The 17,259-nt window shown below is 35.3% G+C and overlaps 3 protein-coding genes across 4 annotated transcripts; 2 read left to right on the top strand and 1 right to left on the bottom strand.

Moving 5' to 3' along the window:
• Window positions 1-135: 135 nt before the first annotated feature.
• Window positions 136-1,344, top strand: LOC110698685 (late embryogenesis abundant protein 29-like). The gene is made up of 3 exons (XM_021876187.1): window positions 136-342; window positions 462-542; window positions 799-1,344. The coding sequence occupies exons 1-3, from the start codon at window positions 277-279 to the stop codon at window positions 1,000-1,002; spliced, it is 351 nt and encodes a 116-aa protein (XP_021731879.1). The 5' UTR covers window positions 136-276; the 3' UTR covers window positions 1,003-1,344.
• A 1,031-nt stretch (window positions 1,345-2,375) lies between these two features.
• On the top strand, window positions 2,376-3,879 carry LOC110698684 (F-box protein At3g07870-like). The gene has a single exon (XM_021876186.1). The coding sequence runs from the start codon at window positions 2,527-2,529 to the stop codon at window positions 3,757-3,759; it is 1,233 nt and encodes a 410-aa protein (XP_021731878.1). The 5' UTR covers window positions 2,376-2,526; the 3' UTR covers window positions 3,760-3,879.
• A 321-nt stretch (window positions 3,880-4,200) lies between these two features.
• Window positions 4,201-17,037, bottom strand: LOC110698683 (polyadenylate-binding protein-interacting protein 3-like). Of its 2 annotated transcripts, none has more exons than XM_021876184.1 (15): window positions 16,895-17,037; window positions 15,048-15,210; window positions 14,816-14,977; window positions 14,561-14,697; window positions 14,165-14,355; window positions 13,854-14,031; window positions 13,529-13,771; window positions 10,260-10,369; window positions 10,056-10,110; window positions 9,890-9,932; window positions 6,891-7,204; window positions 6,542-6,685; window positions 5,114-5,212; window positions 4,953-5,015; window positions 4,201-4,778 (listed from the first exon to the last, which is right to left on the bottom strand). In XM_021876184.1, exons 2-15 carry the CDS (start codon window positions 15,184-15,186, stop codon window positions 4,749-4,751), a joined length of 1,908 nt encoding a protein of 635 aa, XP_021731876.1. In that variant the 5' UTR covers window positions 15,187-15,210; window positions 16,895-17,037; the 3' UTR covers window positions 4,201-4,748. The 2 variants fall into 2 exon arrangements, with proteins under 2 accessions (XP_021731876.1, XP_021731877.1); XM_021876185.1 differs by having other exon boundaries at window positions 4,953-5,003.
• Window positions 17,038-17,259: the final 222 nt, after the last annotated feature.

The raw sequence follows: 17,259 nt of genomic DNA, 5'->3' as shown, positions 1-17,259 counted from the left end.
ATACTTGCACTTTTGTGTGAAATGGTCAAAAGATGGCTTAACAATTAGCAATAAACCCCATTTCCCGCAACAAAGACCATTAATTACCATCAAATTGTTAGAGAAAATTATGCAATAAACACCCCAAAAATAGTTTAACTGTTGTTCAGGATATTTAATTATCACTATAAATACAACTCTAATTTACATTATTGTAAGAAACATCAAATATCTTTATTACTTTAAGTTTCACAATCAACATCTACATCTCTTCTAAACTCATACTTTGCAAACAAAATGGCAAGCAACCAACAAACTCAAGAAATTAGCCACAAAGCCAATGAGGCTGCTACCCAAGCTCAGGTATAAAATTTGTTCTAATTATTTGATCTAGCCTCGTTTTTTTATCGGTTTCACATACATTGCATTATTTTAATTTCATGAGGCCTTAATTATTAATTTTAATCTGATATATATTGCAGGAGAAGAGTGAAGGAGTTATGGCCCAAGTCAGCAGTGCAGCATCAGGAACTGCTCAACAAGCCTCTCAGATTCTTCAACAGGCAAGTCTTTTATAATCCCATTCCGAGTTTTCAAGACAAATTATATCATACTCCCTCCGTTTATTAATAAATGTTCTTATATCATAATGCGATCCCTCTGTCTATAAATAAATATTCTATTACATTTTAAACTTTAAGTGTTTAAGTGATCTAAATAACTAGGCAATATATATACAAGTGCCTTGCTATATTTTTAATATAACTTTGTTGGAAATTTTTGAGCTAATTAAAACTGAATTATCTATATATTACACAGACAGGGGAGCAAGTGAAGAGCCTTGCAACAGGAGCAGCTGAAACAGTAAAGAGCACTTTGGGATTAAACAACACCAGTGATGCAGCAGGCAGCAACCCTACTGCTGGCACCGCGGCCGACACCACCACCACCCCAAGCAATACACCAAGCACCACCCCAAACAATGCACCCAGCAACGCGTCCCCTGCCAATCCAAAGAATTAAATTTCCAATATGGGTTTTGGATTTTGGTTCTAAAATTAGTCCATATACACTCTTTTGTTTCATTTGTAGTTAACTATGCCCAGAATTTGGCAAATAAAAAAAATATGGACTAGGTATGCTTTTTTTATCTTTCTTTATTGCATGAGAATTTTCTCATATATATATATGTAGTTTTTGTTTCCTGAGTCTCAAAAGAGGCTCTCTGAAGGAATTATAAGATTGTACTCAGTTAATTATTTGATTTAAATTAGAATCAAATGATGATAATTCAGAGAAGATTAATCTTTCTTGAGTCTTGAGCTACATGCATGCATTGATCAATCTCCTCTTTCTTTTCTTTCATTTTTTTCTTGTTTATTTATATTGCATATATTTTATGTACTTATTATAGTAAGCGTCATATTTCATGTCCATTTTGCAAAGGAAAGATCAAAATTTAGTGAATGTAATATGAAAAATAGAATTTAAGTAACTAACAAAAGATTTTTTTTTTTTTTTTTTGAGACAAATTAACAAAAGATTGAGTCATGAATTACACATACAATTGCTAATTTTATGTTATGGCTTGAGAGGATTGCCCGAAACCAAAAACTAGTTATTATTTAAAACGGAAAAAAGAGTAAGGGTATTACAAGAAGATCCTCAATACTTTCCTTATAGAACTGAAATTGTTGCAACCCAAACCTTTTGAAGTTGTCTAAACTCCCAGATATTCCTCCTACCTTCTTCTCCCTATTTATCAATAACTTCCTACTGACTATTGTATTCAATTCAGTTTGAATAACATCATAACTAATTTTCAAATCGTCATGTATTTATTATTTAAGTCATAAGTGATTCATTGCACGTATATCATGTGTCATATTCAAGTTAAAAAGAAACGAATGAAGTCATGCATGATGAAAAGCATTATGAATTCTGAAATAATAATTGAACAAGTTGTGTTTGCGTGATTATCTTTCCCATGAATATTTGTTTTGTTTTAAAAGGCATTAATATACCAAGATAATTGACAACAACATATATTGCTTGATTGACTCAATTAAAAAAATAAAAATAAAAATTGCAAAATATTCTCATCTCCATACTTGTTACAAGTACTTTATTTTAATAGGTTTTTCTTTTTTCTCAAGACATAACTGTAAAATTTGTAAAATACTTCTAAAATGGTAAAAACTCCCTGACAAATAACCTTAAAAAAAAGTGCCTCTAAAGTCTAAACCACTATGTATGATTTTTATTTTAATTTTATGGATTTTTAAGTAGTGGTCTTGATTGTGGACGAAAATGCACCAATATTTTTTTCTTCTTATTAAGATAAGGTGGTTGAACAAATATTTGAAAATGACATTTCTAATCAACTTTTCCTTTTGTCAACAAATTAAAAGCTTGCTTAATGATTTAGAACCTTTCAAATCTTCCTTTTTTCTCTCATTGACAACTTCCATAAATTTACACTTAAAAGACACAACAATTAAGCAAACAAAATCACCAACAGCAAAGACAAATTAGAGAAAATTGAAGATGTCAATCCTTGTTACACTACCAGAAGACGTGATTTCAGAGATCCTGCTAAGGCTGCCTGTTAAGTCCCTGCAACGATTCAAATGTGTATCGAAATCATGGAATGCTCGTATTATTGATCCGCGCTTCATGCTCAAGCGCTTCATTAGCTCAAACAATCATGAGTTGCTTCTAATTAGCCACGTTAAACCAGCAAAGAGGCAATTACTTTCATTGATCTCTTCTGAGACTCTTGATATCAAAAATAAGCATTTTCAACTATCTTTTCCTAGCTCAAATGAAGAAAACCGTAGTTTTGCACACATTTTGGGACCTTGTAATGGGATCTTTTGTGTCTTTGATGCTAAAGATGGTGCAATATCACTATGGAATCCTGCAAACCGACAGCTGAAAAACCTTCCGAAGTCTCATGTTAAGCCTCCTCTTGATGCATACACTTTCGACTTGTGTGTTGGTTTTGGGTTTGATGATGAAAGGAATGAGTACAAAGTTTTAGCATTCAAGCACATGTGTTTGCCCTCGTCTTCAACAATAGCTCACGCGGAGCTATACACACTGAGCACCAACAAGTGGAAGGAGGTTGATGTTGGGGAGGAATTTCAGCCAACTGGGAATCTACCTTGCTCGTCTTCAAACCCCTCAGTAGACGGTATTTCCAGCTGGTTTGAGATTGATAACCATGTAGAGAAAGTGATTTTCTCGTTCAACATGAAGAATGAGGTTTTTACAAAGACCCAACTCCCTCAATATAATGGCATCCCTTCAAAGAGAGTACATGGGTGTCTAGCGTCCTTAAAGAACAGCCTAGCTTTCATTCATGATTTCCCTCTTGGAGGAGTAAGTAAAAGTTTTGATGTATGGGTTTTGGGCGAGTATGGTGTTAGAAAGTCTTGGATGAAGCAACTAACTATAGGACCCGTATTGGGGGTAGCAGCACCCTTGGGGTTTTGGAAGAACGGCGAGCTTCTTTTGGAACATGCTGAAAGAAATCTAGTTTCCTATAATCCCGTCACACAAGACATGAAAGATCTTCAAGCTCGCGGGTTTGTTTATATATTGCAAGTTCTTCCATACAAGGAGAGCCTAGTTTGTTTACAGGAAGCAGAAGAAGAGATTAATCACAACAGGGATGTAATTCCTTTCTCTGTCTTTGAATGCGAGGAAGAAAACATTTTACAGATACCGTCTTCATCTAACAGCTTAAACTCTGAAAATAATTCTTCTGCGGTGTAAAAATCCAGCAGGAAATAAGTAGAAGAATGTTAAGGGGAAATCTGTATAGTAATATAGCTTGTATGACCACTATGTATATTTTCAGCTATTATAAGTTATAAAATATGCAATTGTGCATAATGAGTGACCCTGTATTCTATTACTATTCCAAGCACCTTCAACCACCATACTCCTCTCAGCTTCATTCCAAACCGACTTCCAAAACCTTCGAAAACATAATCCTCCTCTCAGCTACACCCCCATCAAAACTGCCGCTATGACCAAAGCACAAACAGACATAATTGACCTGGTGTTCAACACAGCTGCCAAGTAACCTCATGGTCACTGATTCACAAATAGTAGATAAACAATAAAATTGGACCTTTGACAGACAGGTTCGGCAAGGGAAAATATCAGAAAGGAAAAAACAGATAACTAAAAGAGGTTGGAATTAGAGGGTAATTACTGAAAATCCCATAACTTTATTATCACTGAGCTATCATGTTCTATTCTTTTATCACTACTGCATCAACAACAAAAAATGAGAACAAAAATGTAGCCAATCGTATATAACTGTCACTATTAGGAGACAAACATGAGTGACAAGTTCTATAAATTTATCACACTCGAGCAAATAGCTCGAGTAAAAAAGTTATTAAGTCCACACAACATGAAGTACCTATCTATTTCTAAATTAGCATTAAATACGCAGATTAAAGGTGAACAATATGGGGAAATGAACACTTTGATTATACTGAATTCGTCCTAAAAGAAAACTATGACGGTGATTTGAGCACAAGCTGTCAAAGAGGGGTATACGTTTAATGGAACACGGTAATACAAGGCATGACCAGTGCTACTACCACAAACACGGTATCTTCCGCCAATAACCTGGTCTCCACTGGAGCATTGGTACATGAGAAGCATTTGCGGAAATTTTCTTCTTGAATCTGTTATTTTGTTCTGAACAATGCAATGCCCCACTGACGATGCAGTTGGATTAAAAGTGTCTAATATTCCCGTCCTTTGTATGGCATTTCCTACGGAAAAATGACATCATTACATAAGTAGAATTGAGCTTATTTGATGCCAACTATAAAAAGAACATATCACCATCCACAAGCCAAGACAGTGAATGGGACTGACTGACATAGGAACATCTTTCTTATCTTCTACTGAATACAAAATTTATCTAAATAAAGCCATTAACTTACCGCAGGGTAGCCTGGCATGTACATCACTTGCCTGGGATGGCCAAGAATCATCTGTTGTCCATACTGCAGATGGTTAGGACAAATCAGAAATTCATCAAAGTCTCCTACACAAGGAATTTACGCATGACTGCTATTTAGCAGGTATGTAGTAAAAAGCTCACCTGAGGGCCATTTGCAGGAAAATATGCTTGTGGTGATTGCATCCCTGCAGCCTGAGGATTAAAAAGCATTGGCTGAGGCCCAACAAAGGATGGCCCAACCTGTCAGAATATCCAAAAATTAAAAGCGATTAGGGCTCTGATCAAGGCAACTGTACTAAAAGAGTGCAATACATAAAGTATTACTGAAGGAATCCCCCAACCTTATCCAACAACCCCAATAAAAATTCCCAGACTTTTTTCAACCAAAAAATCAGAGAAGATACTTTCTTAGCTTCTTTCAGCAATGGTCAATTATAGTAGGTTATCCAATGTATGGCCATAGTTAAGTTAAACAATGCAGAAACTTATGTGCAACTATACAAGACATGTCTCATGTAATAGCTCATTGTGATAAAATTATACTCCAAAGTAAATTCTTGCATTGATTCTCATTACTGATATAAAGTAGCCTAGCAATAAAAATCATTACGATCAGGCTAATGGGCTACTTAAAATACCGTTGAGCCTCGCCTCATTTTCTAACGATTAATAGTCTCACTCTCACATCAATTATTTCCTCACTAGATACACAACCTCATTACACTATCCCACAGGTGCAGTAGGCAGAGGCAAGGAGTGCAAGATTATTTTACTCCCTCTTTTTATTTGTAAATGCAACACTTTTTGTAATCAGCCGTTATTTTTAAAGCAACACTTCCTTAAATCCTTATATGGAAATACTCACATGGTCCCCACTCCTACCTCACTATTAGTATTTTTCTTCTCACATCCCTTACTTTCACATAAATTATTGGCCAAACTTGAGGCGCATTGTTATATACCATGGACAAAGATGATAAAGTTTGGCTTCAACTGCTCATTCCTTGTTCACCATTCCCAAATTTGATAGACTTTCATACTTGCAGACTATCCAAACAGCTAACAAACAGTTGGACCACCAGCTATCTTTTAAAAAGAGAATATAGCATTCATTCCACCTCATTATTATGCAGACGGGAAAAACAAATAGGGGGCGGGGGGGGGGGGGGTGGTGTAAAATTCAACCTTGTATTTCATTTCGTGACCAATTAGGAGAGAAAGATACCACCTAATATACTCTCGCCAAACACTACTACCATTTTTCAAAATACTGACCCATTTTGCATTTTGGGTTTCTTCAAAATACCCACTTCATTTTCTTTTTAGGATTAAATTCCTAATAAAAAAAATAATGATTAAAACCCTCCACGTCCACTCCTCCTCTCTCCTAAAGGTATATGATTCAACAATTGTTCAATTTTTAACTCCTTTATACACTACACCACCCATCTCATCTAATATAGTGAAAGATTATCAGAGCGGATAGAAGGTATAAACAAGCAGAGGATGGAAAAAAAGAAAAAAAAAATCATGGAATACTTTCCATTAAGCATTTAATCAATTACTCACCCCCATACCAACTGGCATGCCATGCATATGAGGCACTGTAGGCATGCTGGATGGAAAATAGAATGAAGCATCATTAGGGGAAGGTGGCCTTAAAGGACTTGCTGTTGGAACAAAACATTTTGCATTGGGGTTAAATTTGAATTCCTGCAAGTAAAACAAGTAAAAAAAAAACAAAAAAAAATGCATCATTGCATGAATTTGACCAATGTAAAGCATAGGTAATTTGTAGGCAGAAAATGTGATCCACACAAAGCACATTTAGGCAGGCATAAAAAACAAGATACAGAGCATGCACCCAAAAAATGTTTACAGAAAATCAATTTTAAACAAATGAAGAATGTACAGAAACCTTTGCATTGGGATTCAATGTTGATTTTTCGGAGGATAATGAACCCATAGATGAGCTAGGTGATAGGGCGGGACCACTTGAAGCTGTGGTAGCAGCTCCTATCTCCGAAGTAGACGATGCAGAACTCCCTGGTCGTCCTCGAGAATTTGTGGGTTCAGTAAGCACATGTGCTTTGCCAGAGCTATCTTCTATGAGCTCACTAGAACTGGTTTTCTCTACAGGTTTCGTGTTGACATCTGAAGTTGTTGCTGTCAATGAAGACACATTAGTCTTCTCAGAGCCACTTCGCTTCGCATTCCACGATGGTTGTAAATCTACAAATATGCATGTCAATAATGAGTCAGATCTAACATATATAAACAAACTATTAATATTCCATAGGCATTTATAGCTGAAGGACCATCAGATTTGAAGAAAAATCATAAATGAAAAAAGAAATACTCTGGTATATTATATTTTATTATTATTATCTCCTTTATTCTAAGTTTGGCAAACACATTTTACAATCTTACCCTTCACAATATCTACATTTTTTCACTCTCTTACTTATTTCAGCTACTTTTTACACCCTCCCAACTTTTAACTTTATCTCTCTTACTACTTTATCCACCATTTCTAATAATTATTAAGTGTGCCTCACTTCAATGAGGTGCATCAAAGGCGTGCCTAGGTGCAGCAGGCTCCCCAATGCTTTAGTTAACCTTGGGCTTTTATTCTATTGCTTGCACCAAAACAAGCTCCAAACACTCCCAATCACCAACACAGGACACCATAGAATTGAATACCACCCTTCGATAACATTCTCTGTGAAGAATCAAAACCCTTGCAATTATAATACCATCATAACAACCAACGTTAAATTAAAATTCCACAAAAATCACCATAAGGATTCGCATCCATTCATCTTCTTTTAATATTTCACCACTTGAATACTTGCATAACAGGACAAGAGTCGATCCATAATCAGCCTAGGCACTTGAATTTACTTTTGAAAATAAGACTAAACGCACTATATGATTGCAAGTACAAAACTCCCCCTTAATTTGTCAGAATCACCAAAAATTTGTAGAAAAATCGCCATTTTAACTGGAATACCCTAACATATGCTTGGAAAATTTTAAAATACCCCTAACTTTCAAGTGATTAATTTTTTGTTATGCTTGATTAAGTAAAAATTCATATCGGCAAAGATGCTCCAAAAAATTACTTGATTCAGTTCTTTTCCTTCAGATGACCACTGAAAGGAGCACTTCACTCTCCCATCAATATTATAGACTATTCTTTACATCAAGTTCTACCTTCATGTCCCCAAAGACCCTAATCCATAACTCTGACCTTTTTTACTGACACCTTCCAGACCCCCTATTGCGCTGATGCATGCCAGGCATAAAGGAAAGGGTAATATAGCAAATCAGTATAATTTAATAAGCAAGGGTAACATGAGCAAATCACTGTAATTCAGTTAGAAACAAATTGTGTTCACAGGAAGTTGGTAGAAGTGAGTAAAGAAGATCAATTATAATATAAGAATAGAAAAGGGAAGATGAGACTCAGGTTAAATGCATGACATATTTAACTTTTTAAATCTTGGGAGAAAAACAGAGCCTCTTGAAATGCTAACAATTACCAATTAAAAATATACCTCTTATTATCCTATCTGACGCTACAAACCAAGCATACAAAAAGAATGTTGGGTTTAATAGCTTTCAAAGAGGCAAGGGTTTCCCTAGTTTTGTTGTCACTCCCATATGAGGAATATCCAGTTGACAATTAGACTAAGTGACTAACCCATAGTTCCATTAACTATAGCAGCGTATAAAGAGAACATAACCAGCCAATCCCCAAAAAATGATGGTAGGATTAAACAAGATCAAGTAAATGATAAATAGATCAATTCCGTTGTTAACTGATCTTCGCAAGGGGAGTGATGCGGAGAGCAGAATTATTGTAGGATAATTATTAAGTGTCAACTAAGAACATAAACCTAACATATGACTTTAAGGGCCTTTAATAATCACAAACCAAATTAAATATGGCAGTGATACCATATGATCCTTTAGTTGTTCATTTCAAATGCTTAAAAATGACAAGGTGATTATTTCATAAAACAAATTGTCCATTTTTCAACCAGTCATTCATGTTATTCACTAAGTTCATTTAGAAAAGATAAAGTAGTTTTAAACACCTAAGTCTGGAAATATTTCCATAAAAAATACACCATAAAGAAGCAATAAACACCTCCTAATCCCAAGAAGCCTCCCAAATAGAAGATCTTCCCAGCAAAATATGGCCACTCTTTTTTATCCAAAACCCCCAATCCAAATGCAATAGTCTATTTGCTCCTAAAGTTCAAATGCATTGCTACTTGCACATAGCACAGGCCTACCGGGAAACCAGGAAGAAGACCACAGTCCAAATGTGCCTCTTAAAAAAACTAGAACTAGGCCATCCAGACAACAGTGAAAAATGCATCCCAAGAACAACAAACATACGCATAGACAAAGAAGAAAAAAACTTTACATGCAAGACTTAGAACCGCAGGGGGGGTGGGGGGAGGGGAAGGCTGAGGGGCCAGATTCCTACAGCATATCCTTAAATAAAATAAGGAAGGCCATTACACCTGGGAATCACATCAAAAAATAATATACTCTACTCCTTTTTGCCAGAGAACTAAGTTGTGAGCACCATACCTATGTATCATAGATATCAGATCAAGAGAAGATAAAGTCAACACAAAGAGGTTTCCACAAGAATTTTCAATTTATAAACAAAATAGCATAAGTTAATAACAATGCAATATGGTGCATGAATACTTTAGTTTCAGATCCCCAGATCACAGCGCTAATACATCACAGTTTTTGTTCTTTCTTCCCTTTACCACTCCCTCCCCAAAAAGTTTCCCAGCCCCATCCATCATAAGAAAATGATGTTTAAAAGGCAAGGCCTGTAATTTCTTGACCAAGACAAAGCACAGGCATCAGCCAAAATCAGACATGTACCTGATTCACCATCAGCTTTTCCGGTTTGAACATCCTCACTTAACTGCGTGATGGAAACCAAAAACAAATAAGAACATAAACAAGAAAATTGTTACAATACAAGTTGATTTCGAAGCGACAACTAAAGAATACAACAGTCAAGAAAACTCATCATATGTGCTCTTACAGTCTCCTTAAATAATATTTTTCCGCCTTGGTCATCGACATAATTTCCTTGCACCCTAAATTAAGATCATTATGCACAAAAGATTTCAGAAAGGAGAAAATGAAATGTCATTACAACTACATACTAAATTATGCCATACAATCATAGCGCCAACTTAAAGCAAATTCTCAACTCAATAACATTATTTAAAAAGAGAAAGAAGACCTGTTGTCATCTTCAAATGTATCAATAGCATTTGAACTATGATCAGACGCCAAAGAGTCAGAGCAATGGAGATCTTGGTTGGCATTAAACTGGGTTGGGTGTATTTCGTCCTGCACACACCACAGCAATATTGACCCCTCAAAAACATCAGTTCCCAAGGAAAACATATTAATGCTGAAAGAAGAGATGATACTCACACATACATAGATATTTAAAGGACCAAATGTAAACCTCACTTTGAGCAATCAATCTCACAAACCAACAAACAAAAGCAATGAGTTTCAAAACAGTTCAAAAGGTTAACCAACCAAAGGTCATTGGGTTAAAAAAATAGATATGCTGACAGAAAAGTCCAATAGCTTGAAGTATGCCTATGACATGAAAAAAAGTTATTCCATTTAGCTATGCCTCATCCATCCACAACCACATTGACATAACCCGCCATCAATTATGCGGCCTATGCCCCTCACTACAGGACTTCATGCACATAACACACATTGAAATATGCATTCTACATTAAAAGTTGGAACTGAGGAAATTAAGTTAGAGAAGACCAACTCAAAATACACAGAATCATACAAGCTGCAACAAGTGAAAAGAACAGAAAAATTAAGGCAAACAATCTTCAACCAAAATTATTTTATGTATAGACACAAATCCTAGACAAAAAAGATGAAATCAGCCTCAAGAAGAGAAATCTCAGCCTTGGCACCCAGATCAACTGTATTAAAAAGAGGCCTTGGAAAATAAACAATAAATGACAATTGCAATAACCATTCGAGCTCTAGCTGCACAAGATCATCACAGTATACAAGCCTCTGAGACACAATGGGTAGCATAACAATCCTTTTCATATTTACTCTATTAGACTTTTATGCCTACATGGATAAACTATAAAAGTGGACCAAAAAATTTCCTATATATAGTAGATCAGCATAGTTTGAGTGAGAAGCTCATTTGTTCAAAACATTAAACGTCTTCTTTATTATAATTGCTTGGTAGGTTTCAATTATCTAGATAGGTCCACAAAATCAGCACTTATTCTACAAACTGAAGTTAGAAGAATTTACACTAAGGGAAAACTCTTATGAAGAATCTTCACTGCTATTCGGTGCATACGAGTAGCATAATGCAAGAGTCTTAGGAAGCTAAGAAGTTGCGACTTGCAAGTTTCAACACAATTATAATGGTGCACCACTCAATAAATGGTTCACATTTAATGCCATACAACTACCTTTTTTTTTTGGCCAATCAGTTATAATTTGTGAAACCTACAAAATCATATCTCATATTCTCAAACAATCATGGGTTTAGCTCAGTTGGTACTCAGGTAGCAGATTGCATTCTGAAAGTGCAGGGTTCGATTCCAATGCGGATCAATTTCTGGCCCTCCCACCTAAGAGGCCGCGGAGTCACCATGATTTACCTCCTCCATGTTGTCTGTCGGGTCAGGCAGTGGGGGCCCTGGGAGCGAGGGTATTGCCTTTTTTGTATCCTGAAGATGTGGCGGAGATGCGTATGTTGCGATGGATGTGTGGTCATACAAGAAAGGATCAGTTAAGTAATAAGATAATAAGGAAGAAAGTAGGGATTACATCGATTGAGTACAAGATGAGGGAGAATCGCTTAAGATGGTTTGGCCATGTAAGAAGGAGACCAAGTGACGATCCAGTAAGGAGGCTTGAAGAATTGCAAAGTGTTGAGATTGCGAGAGGTAAGAGAAGACCTAAGAAAACTTGGAAGAGGGTGACATGAGTGCTTTGGGATTGAGGAAAATATGGTGTTGGATAGGGCGGTGTGGAGGGAGAAAATTCACGTCTACGACGTGTTGTGATTATACTTCCTCCGTTCTAGTAATATTGCAACAACTGGATTTTTACACTATTCATCATGCTTGTTTGATCACATGTTATGATTTATATGTAAAGTAAAATATAGTCATGTGGGGTCTTATTAGATTCGTCTCATAAAATACTTTCACAATATCAACTTTTAATAATTTTTACTCTTATATAATTATAGATATTTAGCATATAAAATGTGCTTTGGGATGCGTAATTTCATCCTTGATGCAATATTTGTGGAACAGAGGAAGTATATACTTTTTAAATTTATTTTCGTTTCTAATTTTATTTTTAGCCCACCAATGTTTTATGAAATGTATTGTTTTCTTTTGCTAAAGTTTTCTCAAACCTTTATATTTTCAACTTGAACGTTTTAACCACTCTTTTAAACTTCCTTGAATTTTATTCTTGATATGTTCTTTCGTTTACTCACTTTACTCACCTTTTTCAAACACTTTTAAACAATGGTTTTGTTATGTCCGTTTCTTAATATCGTATTCCTTATGACAATTTATGTTAGCCGACCCCAAATCATTTTGGGACTAAGGCTTTTTTGTTGTTGTAACAATAGTTAGGCTATTGTCACAATAACTCAGCTACATAGATCTCTAGAATATACTTCCTCCATTTTATTTTATTTTTAGACGGTTCTAACAAGAAACCACATGATTATGTATTATCATAGCTATAAATCACAAAAACTAGTCAAAGTAGGATTTGTGAATAGTATCAAAAGTCAAGCCCTATCAACTAAAAAAACAGAAGAAGCAATAAACATACCAACAATAATGAGGTAACTTGAAATTGTACCAAAATACACAAGGCAAAGGTCTACATAATATCACCTTTTTTTTTTCCTATCTACGTATTTCCAAATGAATCCATAGACAAAAGCACAAAGCCTTAAAGTGAATAACCGCTGATGAAGACAACTACTCTCTCTTTTTTTTTTTTAAAGCAGTTGTTCCCATAATCGGCCTTCTTCATGCAACAATTCCTATAATGGAAATAATCCACAGTACTTTATAACATCTCTCTCATCTCACAGTTGCCACTCCACCCTCAATGATACTTTCACTCTTCCCGTATCTCTTATTTTTCAATAAACCATTGCCTTACTACCTCTTTCTTTAATAATCTTCTATTCCTCAACAAACCCCACATACACAATATCTTAACAAATTCAACTCAACCACCTAAAACTCTAAAGTGTTGCATTTAGAAAAATAAAAGGGCACATGCTTTTCAACATTCTAAAAGCCATGTTCCAAAGTACTCCTTTCTTTCTCAAGTCAGATTCCCTATTTCACTGTAATCGATTATATATTACGCATGTTATTTGATAGGTAGACATTTGAAAGGATTTAAAATTACATCATAATCATCACAAGTAGTAGATAAACTAATTTAATAATATATATTTACCTTCACTGTAGATCGAGAAGGCACTCTACCTCCTTCAAAGCCTTTTCCACTTTTCCCACTAGCGACATCAGCAAAGGATCTGCCAAAAGCAGGCCCAGTAGAATCTCCAAAGGTCTCTGCATCACGTGAATTTAACAATATATCCTCATCTGCACACCCACTGTCATCAGCACCCCTATAAACTGCGGAGTACTTTGTCTCTTCATCAATATCAAAGCCACCATAAGGATTTACACCACGCTCCTGAAATAGAATAAATGTCCACCAACTAAGATTGAAAGTCCCAAAAATCAAGACTTGAATAGATTATTCAGTGCAACCTCACCTCTGCTAAATGAAGATCATGTGTTTCCTCACCCTCAATTTCCCTAGCTATTCTCCTAGCTTCCTCCTCTAATTCCCTTGTTCGAGGTCCCTTCTCAAGTTTTGTGGTATACAGTTCCTCGTTGAATGTGCTTTTTACACCAAACAGTTTCTCATTAACCTTGAACTGGTCCCAGCTCCTATTGAGTGAAGGAAAAATTAAAAATTAAAAACATTTGATAAGTTTTTAAAAATTCGATAGTGCAATGTAATAGGAAGTAAGCCAAAAAAATTGGAAAAAAGAACATTTAAAGATATAGTTACTATAACAACCCAGTCCAAGAGGAATCAAAAACATTGTCCAGTTCAGGGCACAGTGGATCATCCTTATCAGGCATCCAGGGCTCGAGCTCTCGTCCCCCCTCAACATGACGAGAATGAGATATGTAGGAGTCCAACATTATATCCTGCCTACTTTCACCTCGGAGCTCATTCGACAATCCATCCCTTGTAACAGGCACATCCTGCCAGAAAATCATGTCGGTTGAGAGAATCATAAATTGTAGTTCCACAAGGCAGCATATTTGACAGGAATGGAATCATTAAATAATCAGGAAAGCAAAGACTAAGTAGAGACAAAAAAAAAATGTAACAAAAACAGAACTAGAATTCAATCATGCATTCCCTGTACATAAAAAAATCTATAAAACAAAGAGTGCGGACGAAGACCTTAGCCACAATTTGCACAAGTTCATGAGCTGGTATTATAAGAGTTTTTGACGGAGCCTTGACAACTGAATCAGAGGTAACCTTTTGTGCCCTAAGAGAGACATCCTTTATCAATCGAGCCATTTTCAAGATAGCCCCTGAGAGTGAACCAAAAGGAAATGTCACAAGGCAATGTTCCCACAACAGTCAATTTTGCAGGGCTGTATGGCAGCAGAAAGGCATGAAATACTAATGATTCACATCTATGAGACTTACCAAAATCTTTATCGGCACTTGTCGCATGGAAAATTCCAGAGTATACCGATCCATTTTTGACCTGGACTTCTACATGATGTCCAATTAGACAGGTTGTCAAATAAACAAGCCGATCCCGCGAAGGACTCTCAGACCCTACACTTCTGCTGCCACTTGTTATACCTGCATCAAAAATAAAATTATTAAGTTGCACATGGCAAATTAGTGGAGCACTTATGTTAGAGACCTTCACCTGCACTTGTCACTCTATCGGGATTTGATTTTCCAGGCTGTGATTTTATATCCATCCTATTGCTGTTCTCTTTTTCAACTCTGCGGCGATTAAAACCATTGGCAGAAGTTCTTGGCTGTGCAGCTTGCTGCAGGTTCATGCTGAGCAGACTGACACAACCTCCCTGATGGCAAAATTATTAGGGTTAGAAGCAGCAAATACACTGTGAATCATCATATCACACAAGACCAGTTACATGCACCCTGAAAGTTAAGTTCATCTAAGGACACAAAGGCAACACGTAATAGATTGCCTCCCTTCCATTTTGTCTATAGACTTCAATTATGACACTCAAACTAATATTTACAGCAGAAAATCATCAAATACACAAATGTATCATCCATTTGTTTGTAGTAAAGCAAAATGATCACAAACATAATATCAAGCAAACCACTACTCATAGAGAATCCTGCTGCTGAATACCCAGCAAGAGCCCGTTAATAATATTAAAGGCCTTAGGTTAGAGTTTTTGAGGGAACTGGTCTATGAATTATTTTTTCTGAGCTTTTATAAAATAATTCATAAAGTTAATTGTGAAAATAATAAAAATTCAAAATTAAAATCTCACCCTGAAGGCCTATAATGATGATTGGACAGATTGGACAAAAACAATCATCGACTAAATATAGATAAATCACATCAAGGGGGGAATGAAATCCAATCACCTAAAGTCAAATTTATGATACTAAGTAACAAAGAAGGAAGGAAAAAAAATAAAGCCATTCTAGTGTATTCCCACATCATTACATGGTTTCACCTTGTTTCTATTCTATTTTTTGCTCCTTACTAAATCTTTCAACCAAGTGTCAGTCCAAGACTTCTACTTGATCAAGTTCTAAGCTTTATAGTATAAGGATATTGTCAATTCGTTTTATAACATTTTCAACCAATTTCATAATGTGTGGTTAATTGAGATGTTCAGAATTATCTGAAAAAATCAAGACGGATATCAAGATAAGACTGGATTTTTATGCATAGAATAGCAGGGTGTGATTCTGTAATTTCTAGATTTGGCAATATTTATTTATTTATTCACTTTCATGAGAGTCAAACTGACATGAAATTAACCCTACACTATTAATTATATTGAACTTCAAAATAATAAAAAATTTATTATTATTATAATACTAAATCAGCCCAATTCACACATTCTTTACAAAATTCTTAAGCTATGATCTGATCAACAGGGGCAGAAAGAAATATTCAAACTTCAACAAATCAAACATAAAGTAATGGTACACAATTCGAATAACATTTGTATGGCCTAAATTTACACTTGTATTTTCAATTTAACTAACATAATGCTCCATTTCAAGAATTACCCATATAGCGCGAAACCGGTTTAACAGCCACCAAATAACAATCAAACAATAATGCTGATCAAACCTACGACCCTTCTTCGAAATCTAAACACATAGTGCTACTTACTTGGCAAAAACAAATCAAAATAAATACTAGATCACTTAATTAGTTTATTAATCATACTACTACTATTCCAACTCAAGCTCGACTCATGCTTAAATAGCCCCAAAACATTTCAGATCGGCTTGATTAGGCTCAAAAACATCACACAATATTCATCTCGCTAAACAAAATCAACATAAACTGCATATAACAAAATTCTTGCAAAGAAATCGCTCGTTTCAAGCTTCCATAACTTCAATAATTACAATCAATAGTTCAATAATCAACCTAATAAGAACCCTAAATTAACTATACTGAAAATTAAAATTAAATTAACGGTAGTGTGAAATTAAACCCTAGATTGAGCGATTAATATTCGAAGAATTGAAAAATAATAACCTTACCTCAGAAGCAGCTTCAATGGAGGATAGAAAGCTTAGAAGCCGCTTCAATGGAAAACTCGAAGTAGGCTTCAATGGAGGGAGGAGAGAGAAAGAGAAAGGTGCGTAAAAGTGAAATGCTTGAAATTGGAAAAAATTGAAAACATAGGAGCAAGGATTAATGACACGCATATAATCTCAATCGTTAGATCTAATCATATCGACGGTCATCTTTCATCCTCGTATAAATTTTATTCCAAAAAAAATTGGATTTGTTGATATCTACAACTTTTATTATTATTTTATTAAGTGCATTGAGATAACTAATAAATTATCTTTTTAAATAAAATTGGATTAATAAATAAAAAATCATAAGATATTCTATAAAA

This window comes from Chenopodium quinoa, unplaced genomic scaffold (assembly GCF_001683475.1).
Source record: "Chenopodium quinoa cultivar QQ74 unplaced genomic scaffold, ASM168347v1, whole genome shotgun sequence".
In the NCBI taxonomy this organism is placed as follows: Eukaryota; Viridiplantae; Streptophyta; class Magnoliopsida; order Caryophyllales; family Amaranthaceae; genus Chenopodium; species Chenopodium quinoa.
The sequence above is the reverse complement of the archived record's forward strand: the minus strand, read 5'-3'. Positions and strand labels throughout refer to the sequence as shown.